Source organism: Poecile atricapillus, chromosome 3, assembly GCF_030490865.1.
Source record: "Poecile atricapillus isolate bPoeAtr1 chromosome 3, bPoeAtr1.hap1, whole genome shotgun sequence".
Taxonomy (NCBI): Eukaryota; Metazoa; Chordata; class Aves; order Passeriformes; family Paridae; genus Poecile; species Poecile atricapillus.
The window spans coordinates 48,061,664-48,080,010 of NC_081251.1; the positions used below are offsets into that span (position 1 = coordinate 48,061,664).

At 37.7% G+C, this 18,347-nt stretch overlaps 1 protein-coding gene across 4 annotated transcripts in view; it reads right to left on the bottom strand.

Annotated features, from left to right (window-relative positions):
• Window positions 1–2,872: 2,872 nt before the first annotated feature.
• HS3ST5 (heparan sulfate-glucosamine 3-sulfotransferase 5) overlaps window positions 2,873–18,347 on the bottom strand; it is a 191,450-nt gene continuing 175,975 nt past the window's right edge. For all 4 annotated transcript variants that reach the window (XM_058836541.1, XM_058836543.1, XM_058836542.1 and 1 more), the window contains 2 exons: window positions 9,181–9,319; window positions 2,873–4,621 (listed from right to left, as the gene is read on the bottom strand). In XM_058836541.1, the coding sequence (XP_058692524.1) occupies window positions 3,691–4,621; window positions 9,181–9,287 (1,038 nt within the window). In that variant the 5' untranslated portion in view covers window positions 9,288–9,319 and the 3' untranslated portion in view covers window positions 2,873–3,690. The remainder of the gene's footprint in view (window positions 4,622–9,180; window positions 9,320–18,347) is intronic.

Consider the following 18,347-nt stretch of genomic DNA (forward strand, 5'->3'; position numbering starts at 1 on the left):
GGTCTCTGTAGTCTTCTCAGTCTGTACTAAAACTAGCAGCAGTGATCTGTAAGAGTGTCATTAACAAAAAATCTCTCTTATCACAGGGTTCCAGTAAGATGAATGGGCTTCCAGCATGAGTTAGATCAGCTATCCAGGGAGCAAATATGTGTCCTGTAGTGCTTCCATACCCTGGGTTTCAACTGAACTGGCCTGTGATACTGGGGTTCCTCTTTTTCTGTGGTCTGTACAACACTGAACCAATGGGCTGTACTTAATAAGAACTAAATGGTATATAGAGATTTTTCTCAGGGTCACAGCACAGTTGAGTTTGGAAGGGAAATCCAACTCCCACTGCTCAAGCAGAGACTCCCAAAACCAGGACAGTGTGCTTTTGTATATCTCCAGTGATGGAAAAGCTGCAACTTCTCTAGGCAATCCATGTCAGTGCTTTACCTGCACGGTAAAGAGGTGTTTCCTGATGTTCAGATGGTGGTCCTGTGTTTTTAGCTTGTGGCCATTGCCTTTTAAAAACCTTGGACTATTATAATGAAATATGTTGCTAAAAATGGTGTGTCTCTTTTATTTTTAGAGATTGTGGCAAAAAAGGGAAAAATCCATTAACATAAGTTATATGCATTTCCATATCTCTTCCACTTTCCTGAAAAAAGTGCTGTATAGTGGGTTAATGGTAAATGAATCACTGATCTCCAAATATCAGTCCTTTATTTACCTATGTACTAATTTCTGAAAATACAATTTCAAATTCATCTCTGACAATCCTTTATACTTCAAATTGTTGTCCTATGTATTTTAAATAGAGCTGCCACAATCTGATAAAAATACAGAGAAAAATTAACTGTTTTAATCCAAACATTTACCAGAGCTGTGAGCCTGTAATTTTTAGAGTACAGAAAATAGGAGAGATACAATACCTTTAGAGAACTTAAATGCCACAAATAAACAGCTGCAACTTCATATAGCTGTGCATCACTCTGAAATCATAATCTCAAGATAAGAATGTCAGTCTGAGCCAGTCTGAGCACTCATGACCAGTTTGAATAGAAATGATTCACTCGGAATTTGGGAAGCAAAGCAAAGCAGTTGAAGTGAATTATTCAGAAATTGCTCCTGAAGAGGAAAATACCATAAGGTCAGGGCTTCACAAAATGGTTATGAGCACTGACCATTAACCTAGGAGAATGCTTTGGGTGATGTGTTGTATCTATGTATTATGAATCAGTTTTGAAATTTTCTCTTCAATGGGTTATGTCAAATAGACCTGACAACATTGCAGTGAAGGCTTAGTGAAAGTGAATCAGTCTCCTGCTCTTTTAGTCCTCTTAATATAATTTATAATGCCTTTGAACCCTCTTTCCTCCCCTCCTGTTCCTGATTATTCTTCCTTGCATTTTTGAACCAGATTTGTCTAAGATATAGCCTAAATTTATCCACATCTCTCCAAAATTGCAAATGATAAGCAGGAGTTAAGCCAGCTGACTTTAACAGGAATGTGCGTAGTCGTGCCTGGTAGATCACAGTCTCTGTGGCTCATCTGATCAATGCAGAGAGATATTAATTCCAAATGCATATTTTGTGCTTGGAGGTAACATTAACATAGCTAATTTGTCCCTTTCATTGAAAATACATTTCAGCCTTCAGTCAGTTTGTAGCCAGGACTATATGAAGTATCACCCAAGTATCACCCAAAGCTGCCTGGAATTTTTCTGCCTCTATAAAGACCATGAAAAAGTTAAATTGGACAAAAACTCCTTGTGGAACACTATTAGACAAGTTAAATATCTGTCTTTTTGTCTGGAAGTAGGCAAGATAAATGGGTCTTATACAGGAAAACAGTGAGTTGTATTGTAGCTACTGCAGAGAATTTCACATATGCTCTGCTGTGTTGTGCTGGCACGACTCCGATGCAGCATGAAGAAAGGGCACATTGCTCACAGTGTTAGCACATATGATTAAAGATACAGCAAGACAAGAAGCAGTCTCTCAGAAGACTTTTTAAAACCACTTATTTAGTAAAACCAATGCTTCCAAATCACTGAACAAAATAAACAGCCCATGGGGAACACTTGATCTTATTATAATCTGAACTACCAACCACTCTGCTGCCATAGCCCAGAATATTCAGATGTTCTGGATACCTTCCAAAATTTCTCTCACCATCAATCTCTAGATAGTGGTTTTAAAGTGGTTGGGATTTTTTTTTTTACTTCACTTCTCTCTTTTTTTTTCTTCTTGTTTTAAAATACTTTTAAAATTTGCTTTAATTGTTTTTACTTGTGAATCTTTAAGAACTATACAACATATAATGCATGAAAATATTAATTTCCTGAACTAATTTCTTTTAACTTATTGAATGGAAGTACGAACTATATGTTTATCCCAGTAATAACAATACTGTGGCTGTTTTCTTCAGAGCACACGCATGCATTACCAGATGAAAGCGAAGGTATCACAACTGTCTTCTGTGCCTTTTGAACATTACCATCTTTTGGTGATGAAATCACCAAAATTTTTCTTCTAATTTTGTTGATCTCTCTGTTTTTGTTTTTTTTGTTTTAACGAGGACTCCGCTTTTTTGATACACCTCAGGACACCTGGTTACACTAGGCTTTTGCAGTCATGCTTTAGCCTCATGGGAAACTGAATTGATTTTAGTAAAGTGCCACAATGGAGCAACAATATCTTTGGGGTGAGCATTACACCGGTTTCCTAGAAAGATGAGCTTTTTAATAAACCCTGCTTTGCCACCTGTATCAGCTTTTTCAACTGTCTATAAACCAAGCTTACCTGAGCAAATCTCTCTCACACATACATATGATCTGTCTAAGCTAAGGGACCACACTGACATAGATCAAGCAAAAATGAAAAGCCATTGCACATATAGGTAATTTTAATCCATTCCATTTTTAAATACCACAATAAATTTAATTTTCACAATAAATTAAATAGCCATATTCAGTTTACAAAATAGAATTACTTAGTGTGAAACCAGTATTTACAAACATTGTACACTATGTACAGCATGTTTAGCTTTGTCAACACACAAGTATAGAAGAAAAAATTATTTGACCTTTCTTGACACATGATTGACATGCTACAAGTGACACTATGGTCCATACAATAAAACAATAGTGCAAACTCACCACAGGAACTCTAAAACAAAGTAGTTTGTATGAGATAAGATATTCATTTAAAATAATAAGAAAATAGTACTATTCACTCTCATTGTAAAAATGCAGCACTGTGTTTAAAGTGTCAGTATTCCTTTAGCAATACACATACCAAATATAGCTTCAAGATTATGTTTTCTCACAGCTTTACAGACTTTTGACAAGAATTTTTATGGCATAAACTAATGTTCTGCTTAGATCAATAAGTATGTCACATAAACACCTCACTAAGCAAGAGGAACACTGACCCTTTTAACACTGTCTGACTGTTTCCCTAAATACTTCCTTTCCCTTTATTATTATATCTTAAAAGATGCAACTATATTGACAGTAAATTTATGTTAGTTACTACTCTGTAGAAAAAATCGATCCCACCATATATTTGGTCACACACTGCATTATGTACACATATGCATGAAAAAAGTTACTTTGCTAGCCGTATCTATGAAAAGTGCATATTTCAGCGGAGGCATCCTATTGCATGCCTCAGGTGCAACGGAAAGTGTTGTATGAAGTTAATTTAGGGCCAGTTAAATGTCCTCCCCGTGATCTGGTAAAATTTTTGATTAAAAGGATGGAAGAACTTGCGCAATTTGGTTATGACAGAGGTATCCACCTCTGGATGGATGCGTCCCTTGCTACCCGCCAGGCACTTGTTAAAGACAATGTTAAATCGCAAGCAGTAAAACCCTCTGGTGGCATTGAAGTATAAATTGTACTGACTTATCCTCGGAGGAAGATTTAGGAACTTCTCAACCAGCTGGAGCTCTGGCAGTGGCTCCGTGATGAGCCGGTCTCCGTCCACGATATGAAATTGCTCGATTGGGAAGTATTTTAACCACCTCTCCAGATGTTTTGTGTAGATGCTGGTTCTCACTGCCTTATACTTAGTGTTCACTTCGCAGGTATTAGGATCAATAGCCAGCTTCTCGAATTTGTAGTAAGTTTTGTTCTTTCTTTCCTTGCCTTCCAGCACCTGAGTGTAATCAGAAATAGCTCTGGTGGTAGGTTCCCTGACAATGATCAATAATTTGATAGATGAGTTCATTTTGTAAATCCTTTCAGGTACTTCCTCAGTGATAAAATATGCGGGGCTTTTCTCAATTGTTATTTGATGAGGGTAAGAAAAAGGCATTTTTTTCCGATACCACTCAATTCCCTTGGCATAGTTTTCATCATTGTCAAAGAAGTGAATCTCTTGAGAAGCTTTGACCACTGCAGGGTGAAGGTTCAGCATCTCCAGTAGTGCTCGGGTGCCTCCTTTCCGCACCCCAATGATAATGGCCTTGGGAAGCTGCTGAACCAGATTGTGCAGTCGAATTTGTTCCTTGGTGGCATTGCCCTTTCGAAATTCATGGAGCAGACCTCGCTTGAACTGCAGGGCTCGCAACGGGATTTCGTCCTGGCCATGGGGTCCAAAACGACCATCAATGGGGCAGAGGGGCTGCAGTCTGCAAGTAAAATAAGAGGTACTTGTAAAAGGAGTACATCTCTCAAGAAAAGTTTCATCTATGAGGGAATCCTGCTCTTGGGAACATTTTCGAATGTAATGCGATGTGCCCATCTTTCAACTTTTATTTTATTCTGCCAGTTGTTAAATAATTTGCAATTTTTAAATTATTTAATCTGCTTTTTTCACTCTGATTTAGCTGGGAAATTTCATGATCTGTCTGCCTTTTGCCGGCATAGGAACTATGATTACCATTCTTGGGGCTTATTGAACATCACCTTAACTTCCACATTCCTCATTATTTTGTGATGGGTTTGGCAGTTTTTAAAGCATTCTAAGATGAATTATATTTGGACATTTTGATCTGAAAATCCAGCTCATTTAAGTATTCTCTTTCCCACACTTTTCTTATTCTAGTCTGATGTCTTTCCTATGCTTTCTATTCTGTTGATCCAGCGATGGCTTTTTTAGTGAAGAGGAGGAAAAGGGATGAAAAACAGCTTTCTAAGCATCACCTTTCAACATTTCTCCTCCTCTTTACAATATGCTCAGCATTTTTCTGCCAGTCAGAAAGTCCAAGGTTCTGATTCAGATAAGATTAGCAAGGTACAAAAAGAATGGAAAAAAGAGTTTTTAAAAATGCATTTATTGCATTGTTACATCAACAATTTTCTTATAATCACCCTTGTATCCTCCCTCTGAATCTTATTTTGTGTTTTATTATTTCTTCTTTTGCAACTGCATTTTTGTACTATTCTTTCATATTCAGCTACAATTATTTCCCCTCTTTTCCACTTTCTAATTCTTCATTCTTACATCTGATGCCACTGGATCCAAGAAGTGGTTTGGTAAGAAAAATGTTAAAACTTTACTTCTACAGAACCTTGAATAAACTCTCATCTTCACTCTCAAATCAGCACTTTGGACATTATACAGGTCAATATTTCACTGAAGATGAAATTGGTGAGTACAGAGAGCTTCCAAGGTCCTATAAAAAATATTATTACTAATTTTGTGGAGCCAGGCTTTCCAAAATTAAGGATATGTAAGAACAAAGGTTGCCTAGGCAATTTTAGTGTGAGCTTGCTGTGCACATATATTATGATACAGTTCTTAAATTACACAGCTGCATGCTATTATTTTTCACAGGACCCCTACCTTAGCCAGTATACCAGATGGGCAATGCTCATTAATAGCTGTTTAGGTATTCAGTATTTATTCTAGTTTCTCAGCATGTGGCTCTTCACTCATTTACTATATATTATTCAAACCCTGCTTTCAGGACATAATTATTTATTTCTTTGCAGGTTTTCCATCCATCACTGCTTGTTGGGGTCTCTAATTTGACACTGATTCTAGGACAATGGATGGTTGGGACAAAATAAGTTTGATCCCCCTGGCTGACCTGTTAGCTGTTTCCTTGATTATCCAGATGCTGAGAGATATAGACTGTCCAGACAGAGCTGAAGAAACAATCCATATGACATTGCTGGATTCACATGAGTTCTAGCTAAGTCCCACAGATTAATTAGAAAATGTGATGAAAAGTGTGTTACTGTTAGCTCTTTTCTCAAGTTTCTAGCTTCTTGTATCCCTTTGCTCTCTGCCATCTACTGAAAAAGCTTGACTTGGTGGCAAGGACTGAATCATTGAAGCGCTGATGCAAACCTGCCCATATTGGGAAAAAAAAAGGGAAGGAATGTCTTAACAATGCTACAATTTGGTCAGACTGTGGTGTGGCTGGTGGGAGTCATAATACATCAGCAAGGTGGCAGTTAAAAGCATAAGAAACTGAAGCTGCAATTGCTGTCTCTGTTCTCTTCCCTCTCCTTCTGTGTATTTGTTATTTGTTTTCAAGCAAAGATGATTCCACAACAGCAGTTCCAGACCCATCTCAACTAATTTTATCTCTTGCTCAAAAAGACAGCTAGCACTGCCTTCAGTGTAACACAACAGCTTGTCAAACAGGGTGGTTTCCTTTGAAAATAAATAAATACTTAAGATATCCTCTAGCCTAAGGGAAAATATTGGATATTGTTAGAAGCACATCCTCAGCCTTTATATTTCAGGGTTTTTTTTACTCTTTCCCCCTTATTCTACTCTCTCTAAACAATAAAAAAATAATTTTTAAAAGATTTTGGTAGTGCTGAGTAAAGGGCAGATCCTCATACTTTAATCCAAGATATAACTATTTACTCTTATGTTGCAACATGATAAACTTGATTTTCTGAGTCATTTTCCCATTAAATAACAGTTCTTCGCTAAGAGTATATGGCACTTTTTATATCACTGAGGTGCTCTTCCAAAACAGGCAATTTTTCAAGCTGCTACAGTAAAACTCCACAATTATTCTTCTTGAAAACACCCTCCATAAAACAATTAATCTCCAGGAACTGTATATCAGAAAAGTTTCAAAACAGCTGAAGTAGGTCTGGACAATCTTAATGAGCTGTCTCAGCTGATCCAGAATACTTGCTAATTTTCTTTCAATGGAAGTGTCATAGCAAGAGGAGGAGCAGCAAGAATTATAAGCCTGGTTCCAACAGTGTAGCACAGAAATCGGGTGTGGAGGCTGTGATACTGCCAGCCAGGGAGTCAGGTAACTCAAGGACTAATCCAGAGAGTCTCAAAATTGCCACATAATCTATTTGAGCTTCCACATATGAAGCAGATCCATGCACTCAGGAGTTGAAGGAAGGTGGCCTCCCCTGGAGGGAAATGCTCATCAGATTTTGTGACTTAATGAGTCAGATAAACTAGTGGTAATTTCCCTTTGGGCCTAAGGAAACTCAAGACACAGCCATTGGAGAGCCTAATCTGAGGCTATTAAACATGAGCCATCCCCAGCTCTCTTGTTCAAATTAGATCAGCATAAATTAAGCATAAACGAATCTGGATTTCTTCCTGAGCAATTAGTTATTCTGAAGTCTGTTGAAGCCAATCAGCATCCTTTTTTGAGAGATTCAACAATGATGAGGCAGAAGAATATTTCTAGTTAATTCATCTATGTCTTGTCCTTTCTATTGTTTCTTTATTTCATAAAAAGTCCATACACAGGACTGTGTTTTAGCAGTGTGGTGCGTTTCACACTGGGTAAAGCAAGAGAACAAAACTAAATTTTGCTGCCATTGGCAACACTATGTGTGAAGCCAGCGGAATTCATTGCTGCAGGAGGTCAGTGAGTCAAATACTGTGGCGAGATAATTTTATAGCCATCAGTAAATTCTGTAGATGTGCAGCATAGATAATAGGGGAAGGTTAATTAGATTTCATGCCTCCGAGCATAAAATATACTTTTGCAGGGACCAGTAAGGAGTTCTGCCTCCATTTACAGAATCACATTAGTCTTGGTGAAGTTTCTACTCCTGGAGCTTCAGAGGTGGTTTAACCACTAGTGGAAAGAAGATATAAGTTCCAGGGCTAATTTGCAATTCACTTGGTCTTAGCTGAGTACATGGTCTCCTTCTGGAGTGGATTTGAGGAGTTGAAGAAGACACCCAGTGACCACCAATGGAGCCCACCATTACCTAGCAATGGACAGTAGCTAGCTATGTTTTTACTTTCTAAGCATTGTATGGTCACGCAGCATTGTGTGACGATTTTGAAACCAACTAATATGTCGCATCATTTAGAAGAAGGACAATAATATAGCATTACCACTTGCAAAGTGTCTACCAGTCTCTGAAAATCTTGTAGTTTTTTCATTCATTCTTTTGAAACAGCTTTTTTTTCTTTTCTTAGATTTTTCTTTTTTTTTCCCCCCTCAAATGTGTTGTGCCTTTGTGTGGCACCTACCACAGGAATGCCAGGCCATTTCAAAGCTGACAGGAACAGCAGTGTCAGTGCAGGTAGCACTACTGCTGCACTGTCAAAAACCAGTCAAAACTCAGCCTGGTCAGAAGTGCCAAACACTCTTTGATTTGCTCTGCTGTGTTTTCTACTACTCTCCAGGAAATCATTTGCAGAGAAAACCCACTTATTTAGCACATTCAGCTACAGAAAATACCAGCTAATTAACATAGTTAAAATTCTCAAACCCTGAAGCAATCTTTCAAATGAAATAGTATTCAAAACTTGACGAGCTGCTCTGCGGGCTCATACTTAATTTTAACTACCACTGTAGCACATTAATTGCTTGCTCACAAATTTAGAAAAGGAGATGTATAAATACATCATAACTGTTTTGCTGAAACTAGAGGTCAACACACAGATGTACACAGGCAAAATGAGCTACTGTAATGACATTTTTACTAGATGCTGGTTTATTTCTTCTCCGAAAACAAGTGCCAGTGTGCTTAGAATACAAATGGACAGAGAGAAAAACTTTGACAGGGATGACTGTGACTATTTTCCTACTCTCTTCTCCAAAGAGTAGGAATAAATAATGAAAACCGATATTAAAATAGCCAGTCTTTCTGTCTTCCTATATGAGTAGACTCTCAAAAAAAAAAAAAAAAAGCAAACCAAAAAATGAAGAATGAAAGAAGTCAGACCCTTGAAGCAAAATCTCAGACAGTCTTAGCCCATTCTAAATAAAAGAGCAGCTACTTAATGACTTACCTATCCAAACTCCCAACTCTGGCAACTAGATATAGGAGACTTCCAATAGCAAGGCTGCCTAGCACAAAGAGCTTCTGTCTCAGCAACGCCTGCTGTTTGAATAGCATGGCCCTCCATCAATCTTCAGGACTTCTTCAGTCTGCAGAGAGAAGAACACATAAAACCCTCATCAGAAAGCAATATGCAGGGTGATGTTTAGTCAGGTATTGCAGCTGATTAAGCCACACTTGCAAAATCTTTGTAAAACTGCAAAATAAGTAGTTAAACTTTTTTTTTTGCTACTGTTTTTCAGTCCCACATAGCAACATATTTGGGGTAGGATGATAACTCTGGAAGTGACAGTTCAACTGCATCCACCATTACTAGGGCTGTTGGATAGCCACAATGTAGGTATTGAGTGTAGAAGCCCGCTTTGTAATAGGATATCTTGCTAGGTAAATATGTTTAGATTTTAAGCCTTTCAGAATCTGATAGATTTCAACAGAGATTTAAATGCCCTGATGTCAAGTAAGGCTGCAATAACCAGGAGTTAGGATTGCAGTTCCTCTGTACAGTTTATGGAGGCACATTTACCCTGTCTCTATGATTTTTAGAGTGTTGAGAGAAAAATCTAAAAAAGATGTCCTGATCCATGCCAATAAGTCAATTATGACAGACCTGTGAAGCAGGTATCTGGGGTGACCACAGTAATGATTTTTCAGCATCAGTGTTTTCTATCAGCTGTGTCTGTGCTGGGCATCAGACAGTTCTGTGTTGAGCCACTTAATGTCCTCACTTGTATGACACCAGTCTTGACTATCACCTCAACACCTGATGGGACACAAACTGTAACCCTTGAAACATGCCTACATCCTCAGTTTTCAGAAATACCAAAGAATATATTTAAATTTCTTTTTCTGATGTGCTCCAGAGATCATCTAATTCCCATAGTTGAGCATTGCTTCTAATACTATAGTTATGAGGCATTCAAGAGTAAAAAGACATGACATTATGCCAAGAGTTAACCAGAAGGTTCCTAGGCAAGGTAGAAAGAAACACCAAGTCAAGCTGTTTGTCTCTAGTTTTACTCTTCCTCAAGCACTACATTTGTGTTCTGGGCTGCAGATCTCTTTAAGACACTCAGACCTGGATTCCTACTACATTATTACATGAACTGAGGAGAAACATCAGCTCCTCATTTCAGAGCACAGTCAAAGATGACATGGTTCTTCATTTTGTACCAGTTCTGAGCTTTCTTATATATACACAGGAGAATTAAGTTCCAATCCTTTCTCTGGCTCAGGAGGGGTAAAGCCATACCATCTACCTACCTACCTAAAAAAATGCTTTCATCATCAAATAGATCCTTTTGATACAAAAATCATAAATATAAACTGTAATCACCTGAAATATTAATCTAAAGTTTCACTCCCTCTGTCAGGGAATGTTTACTGCATTATGGAGTAGTTTGAACAGAAACATTTTTTTTCCAAATTTTGGCTGGACTTATTTTGAGCAATTGATGTCAGGTTTCTTAAGTTTTACTACAGCAAAGCTTATTTTGCAGCATGTCTTCTTCTTTTCCAGTTTTGGGATTTACATAAAGCAAGACTGGGACAGATTACTGTAAGCATGAAACTATGAGGCAGAATTGTTGGTCAGAGTGCAAGGTTTGACTGGCCACTGCTAAACACAGCCTGAAAACATTTCTTTGTCCTGCCCATGATGTTAAATTTTTGGCCCAGAAAGCTCTGTTAAGAATCCAGGATACAGTCAGGGAGATAATACAAGCTGGAAACTATTCCCAGCAGGCAGCAGTCATGTAGCCTGCCTGCCTCAGTGCTGGCTGGGTTTAAAGGTGCAGAGGCAGGTCATTCCAAACTGGTTTTCTTCAAGTGTGGTTAAATAGCCATTCTGAAGCACATTTATTTTACAGCTGTAGAGAAAGCTTTCTAATTTCAGCCCACCATCTCTTGATAAAAGAGTCATGCAATGCTGAAGGTCTGAGTCCGACTTGGTCTCTAAAATACTTCCGGTACAATAATAACAATAGTAATAATAACTCCTTATACAATTAGGTCACAGCTCAAGATAACCTATCATAGAGGATAACTAATCATACAGAATATATTGCTTTTTATGTAGATAAAAGCAACTCTATAATAAGAATTCTTAGATAAGGTTTTTATTGCAACAAGAATAATATAAAACACAGAGTAAAAGGAGTTTGCAATGTAAATATAGAGATAGAAGAAGTATTATCATCCTTTAAAAAATAAATGAGGAGTAAAGGTACAGAGAGATTAAGTGATTTGCTCAAGGTCACAGAGAAAACCTGTAGCACCAGTAAGATTCAGTCTGAAATAATTCCTTTCTCGTGCTTTAACTGCATGGTAAACTTTTGCCTTTTTGTAATATAAATTTTTTTCCCATAAAAATCATGTATGAATGAGGAATCCTATACTTTGAACAAAGCAGAAAATACGTAGCCAAAGCTGAACTATTAAGAAAAATGCACAGAGGTTACATCTCTGTGTTGATATTTTACTGCTAATTATTTTTTAAACTAGAAATTAGAAATCTAGTTTAATTAAAAAAGATGAAAGAGAAGGATGTGAAGAAGAGGATGACTTTTTATAGGTACCAGGTTTTAAATCTTTCAGTACTGTTCCCACTAAATGAAAGTTTCACTTAGGTGCTACAACAATTGGTTCTGAGCTTTGTCTCTCAGAACTAAAGTGCTTTCCATGTGTTCTCCTTTATACAGGCTCTTGGACTCCAATTTCTGCCTGCAAGCACTAGTGAGGCTACAGAGATCATCAGGCCACAACAAAATCAAATTAATGCCAAGCTGTTTCCTGAAACAGATTCCACAAGGCTTCATGATCTCAATATTAATATTTGAAATAAGGGTCAATAAAAAAACCCCAAAAACCAACCAACCAACCAACCAACCAACCAACCAACCAACCAACCAAACCACAAAACAAACACAAACAAAGCAAATCAAGCAAATCAAGTGACCAAAAAGCCCAAACCCAAACCAGTTCCATTTTTATGTTTGCATGTACCTATGTACAGAAAACTTTTCTACAGAATGACAAATATTAAGCACACACTAGAAATGTAAAGATAACATTATTTATTTGTTTGTTTCATTTTTATTTTCACTTTTACCATCTGCTTTAAAAAACATGGAAATAACTTTATTCCAGAGACGTGGTCTCAATAAAACTTTCCCTAGATGATATTTTTTTCCTGAGAAAAAACATAGAAAAATGCTATCTTAATTCCAGAAAAGGATACACATTGCAATGGATGCAATGGACAGTTCTCTGTGCCAGAGGAGGGGACTGAAAAAACATTTCTATTTAAGATACAGAGTTAAAACAACCAGAATGTGATTAAGGCAAAGGTCCCTAAGGTGGAAGTGTTATTGAAGACAAACATGGCAACACTTAAATGAAATGGAAAGAAGAAATGAAAAGGAATTTAAATTCTGGGATGTATTATCAGGTGCACAAAGTTTTCTGTAAGGAACGCATACTTTTAAGCTTTACAAGAAGCTGGAAGGCAAGATAAAATGTAATCCAAAGTGACAAGATTTTTAGCAATTATTTGATGCAAATAAGGGTATTTTAAAACAATTTTTCTCTCTTTTAGGGGCAAGAGCTGAACTGTCACAAAATCTGCTGACCAGTGGGAGGAGGATTGGGAGAAAGCTGCAGGCAGAACTTTCCCAGTAGCTGAATGCTGAATGTGGAACCTCCCACCCAAAGAGATGACAACGCACTGTTGCACAGCTCCAGTGGGTTTACATTAGAAATATCTGTCTTGGATAATTTAGTTAAATATGCATACAAGAAAGTTCATTCCTGGCTGAGAGAATCATAATGCACAAAGAGCAACACAAATTACTGAACACAGAATTTCTAGTAAAGGTGCAACGTCATATATATTTAAATATGTGATTTGTAAATAATGTGTAAATTAAAAGTAAAATGTGCTTCGTGATTTCAGATGTACATCTGATCTGAATTGTTACACTGACATGGTCCAGTTCAATAAAGAAACATGAGAAAGTAGCCTTACCACAGTATTGATGTGAATGCCTCATTTAGCCCCTTCCTCTAGATTCCCATTTTGCTGGTGAAAAGACTAGGGTTATTGAGTCAATTGCCAAGAGAAGACAGTACAACAAGTTCCAGTATGTGGAACTCTGATGACAATACTGACTGAAAAATAGATGGACTATTCCTGACAAGATGAAGGGATCATGGATAAAGGTAGATAGTGGGTGTGCCAGACAAAAAAATGTAAATTTTTTGTGAACTATTGTGAAAGTTAATTTTTGATTCAAGTTAAGTCAAAGTCAAATGAGTAGGAGAAAACAGGTAAAGAAGCATACTAATAATGATGGCATTTATGATAAAAATCTGAATTGTGCAGAAGCACAGAAAAGAGACTCTGCTGCTATAATCACTTATTCCGACTAAACAGACAATGAAACAAGAAGATCACCAGGAACTTGTTTGCAAATGATCAAAGGGAAATTTTTGGACACAAAGAACACAGATGAGAAGATGCTATAGATAAATGGTGTGTGATTGATTATGGATAGAAGTATAAGAAACAACAACATCCTTTCTTTTGGGAAATGAGCTGAAGAGATACAGTCCTGATAGAGTTATGTGATTAATCAAAATGAAGTACAAACCAGAGGCAAATATGTACAAAGGAGGCTGGAAAAATAATAAATAAGAGGTGGTTTTTATTAGAATTTATTGTTTGGCATGTCTCTTTTTTTTTTATTTATTTTTCACACCAGCAGGGGTCATCTGTTGACCAACAAATATTTGTTATACACTGCAAAAAGATCTTTGAGTTTATACAGGACTTAAATACAGAGATAAGAAACGAGTTAGGGAACTTATCACTGGGCATGTTTGCATTATGTTTCTTGAATGTTGACTACAGATTCTTGAATTTTTTACTGTCACTTAACTTCATAAAAATCAAACACCTAGACTTTTTCTGGGGTATGAAATCACATGGTGTTTGGGAAAGAAGGGAATTTATGCCTCAAATTGTGTGCATTCTCATCAGCTCATGATCTTAGTCATAGTCTGCCTGGAATAGCCAGTCATATTATTGCTCCTGCATCTCCTCCAGGTCCTCCCCACTCCCTTTTTTCTGTCTCACTGCTGAGGAAGGTCTGGGCTAGTGGCAAGGAAAAAATGCATTGCTGCTGTACTTTCTCCCCAGTAGTCTGCACTTTGGTGGCTTCCTTAATTGCAACACAACTATTGCACCATGTGAACAGTATTAAAGAACTAGAATGATCATGATAAAGCAGGACATGATCTTTCATTAGGGAGAGGATTTTTCATTCCTAATAGGATTGAATGGTCTAAGAAGAGACAAAATTCTTCCCTTTTTTGACAAAGTAAAATGAAATGGACAATAGGAACAGAAAGATTTGAAAATACCATATTTTTTAGGGAATGACAAAGTGCTGACCCTGCAGGAAAGGAACTTGGATATCTTTTTGTAAATTCTTTCCTTAAAAGGTCATATTTCAATACAAAAAAGAAATTTAATTCTCATGAGTAATTACAGTTTTCATTTTTTTCTCTCTCTAGCATAAGACTGCGATGGGATGAAGTAAGATTAATGCACATTTTCTCTATTGAGGTTTCAAAGGAAGAAAAGAAGGAAATATGATATGTAAAAAATTCACAGATAAGAGTCCTTGTGTAGTAGTGGACCTGTCCTTTTCTCCTCATGACTCATATTGACTGAAAGAGTGGAGAAGGAAATGTCAGCAAAGCTGACGGAAAACAATAAATAATGCAGATAAATTCCAACATAAAGATTTCCTATAATGTTATGGCACATCTGTGACAATAACCTTTCTATTTATCTGCTATTGTAGAGTTTTGAGATTTAGGACTGTCTTTAAGCTGCCCTTGAAGTCAGTTGTTTTGTATAAAGAAGTGGTAAAAGACTTTCTCCAGAAAAGCTTCTAGACTCTGAGACCATCCACAAAATCAGCATCTGTATGTGGATATTAGATAAAAAAAACATATGTTCATTTCTCAGAAGTTACCACACTATCAGTGCTGAAAGAGTATTTGTGACTCATAATCCCCAACAGGGGCTGGCTTGGGTGGTATAGCCGGATATCTGTGCTCTCTCGAGTATATAATAGAGTGGTAATGACAATTTATCTAGTCCACTGTCCACAGGATGTTTCACTCCAGACACACTGAAGACTCATCTGCCCATAATTGTGCTATCTCTAGGAAGCTGCTGTGTCAAGTGACAACAGTACAGAAGGCCATAACCAGCTCTTTATCACATTCCATTCTCAGCCTGACCCTTCCTATTTTTTTTAAATTTTTTTAAATCTCACTGAAAGACATTGAGCAATATGGTGTTGGGAAGAGAGAAACAACTCAAAAGCTTGCTACTGACTTTCTGGTGCCCTGTGCCAAACAGATCTGCTGCCAGATTGTCAGAGTAGTTAGGAATCTCAGGCGCTTTGATGCCCTTGAGGTCTCAGGCACATCTGCTTAGGAAAACTGCCTTATTGCGTTTGAGCCGGCAAGGCAGGCGAGGCAGGCGGCCGCGTTCTGCTGAATGATGGCTGGGTTGCCATGATCCACGCTTAGCTACAGTGCTCCAGGAACATTTCCAAGCACATAGATCTTAATAGGACTTCATTAGTCCAAAATACAGATGCCTGTCTCCTTGCCAGCATCCTGAGTGTATTACCCTGCATTGCTCTTTGTAGAGCATGAGATTAATCTGATAAGGTTGGCCCTTTTCTGCGGTACTTCCCCAGCTACTTCCCTCCTTTTCTTCTGAAATGATCATCTTCCTGAAATGATCACCTTCCTTTGTCTGCTCCATTTCTCAGGAATGGTGGAGCTGATGATACTAAGAGAGAAAACCTGTGAGAATTCAGTTATGGTTATAGAGAGACTATAATAGATACTAATTTCACAGTCTTTAAAAGACAATACCAAGGTGGTTTCTTCAAGCTGGCACTAAAACAACTGCAACCAAAAATAACAATAATACTGAAAAAAGGAACTTGAGGAATAAAATTCAGTGACATGGAAGAGGGAAGCAATGACTGCAAAAGTCAAAAGAGAAATCATAAAGGGTGGCCAATAGTAGTGTCATGTTAGGAATAAGCAGTTTGTTTTTCAGCTCTGGGAAAGACAGAGAAGAAGATTATGAGTCTTCTGAGTAAAAGGTAAGCAGGTAGATATCCAGAGCTTTCTTATTTTGTCCTTCATTTGGGGTCCAGTCTTCATCATGGACAGTTTCACTGCATTGAGCAGGATAAAAAGGCAGAGAGGTATTGCTTAATATGATTTAGTCTGAAATAAAACTTCCTTTTGTCACATACTAGTAATTTTGAAATGTTCTTTTCCACTACCTAGAATCGTGTCCACAGACTATCGCTCCTTTTTTTTCTCCTTGGAAAAATTACCCTTTCCCAAATAATATCACATCTGAAAAAAGACATATGAAAGGCTGTTTAAACATTCCTTAATTAATTGAAATTGGCAGATAATTTAAATAAAATTTCACTTAGATATAAGGCAAAATCTATGTGGCTTTTGCAGCTTCTGTTTTCTGGTGGCTTCCCTTCAGAAATATAGCGAAACTGAACTAAATTCAGAACATTGCTAGGGGTCAAAAGCATTGATGGGAAAACTAACAGCAAAAAACTTAACTGAGCTGCAAATATATTTTGATGGGACACTGCATTTACAGTAAATCCATTTCAGTAGATTTTTGCTCGTGGCTTTCCCCCCCCCCCCCTCACTGAGAAAAAAATGCCATTGTATGAGAGTACCCCCCATGCCTCTGTGCAGCTCATATCTTTATATAGTACCCTTACTCATCTCTTTTCTCTTATCCAAACTCATATTCTGAACTATCCCATTGCTGATGAATAGACTTCACACTGTCTAATATGGAGCACCTACATTTGCTCTGATCAGTAACATCTCTGTCTTTTACTCAGACCCTTAATCTGAAACATGATCAGCTCAAACTGCTCTCATATTCAGGCTAAATTTAATACTTTTATCATAAATGTCCCAAAGATTCAGTCAGTTGCACACCTATATAAGTCTAAGTTTTTCCTGTGTGTTCCCTGCACCATTTTATCCCAACTACTGCAGTGGTCTTTTCTCTGTCCTTGAACAATGTAGCCGTGCTTCACTCACATCCATTCTGAACAGTGCTGCAAAGGGCACTCTTCCACTCCAGCTCTCTGCAAACACCATCTTCCCATTTCCTCTGTCATACCTTTCTGTATATTTCTATGTCTGGATAGCCCATGGGACTTCTGCTGGGAGAACAGGGAGAAACTGAGTTTAAAGGCTTGACCCCAGAGATTGTTATCTTTCAGAATGCAAGGTCTCAGTGCTTCCCCTCTAAGTCCTGACCACAACACTTCCCTTAGAAGTGCTGTCAATTTTAATGTGGAAATCTAAGTGAAAAACATTAATGACAGTTTAGACAAGAACTTGTTAGTGTACCTCAGTGAGAGAGGCAGACCTATTAACAGCTTTCTCTGAAAATGAGAGAGCTGGGATTTTCTGCTGTGCATGTGTTCTAAGGGCCAACTGCTGTACACTGCTGTAGTAATCTGAGTGACAGATCAGATTTAGGCAGACAGACCAAATTTCAGACAGAAAAGAAAGGGGGAACAAGAAGACACAGGTGTCAACGTGTTCCAGTGTTACAGAGCTGCTGGAGATCTCTCCATAAATGAGCTCTCTGGTCACTATTCAGTCCTCTTGTTCTGGCACAGCCCATTCATTCATCTTCCTCCCCTTGGGAAGTCTGAGCTGTAGTTTGGGTCTCTGTTCACTGTCCTACATGTACTCAGCCTGGCAAATATGTCTGCTTCATGGTTTTAAATTCTAAAAACATAGAACATACTAAAGTCAACTGAAACATCTTTGCACATACTTTACTGGTAGGTCTTGGAGTAAAGCAAATGCCAGCACAGAGGTTTGTGCTTCTGATCTTCACTGGTACTCATGCCTGGAAAATTATTAAAGGGCTGCTCTTCTCCTGGCATGAGATGACTTCCCTCTCTGGCTTTTCTGAGCCACTTGATCCTTATACTGATTTCATGCTTGTGCAGCTTGATTATC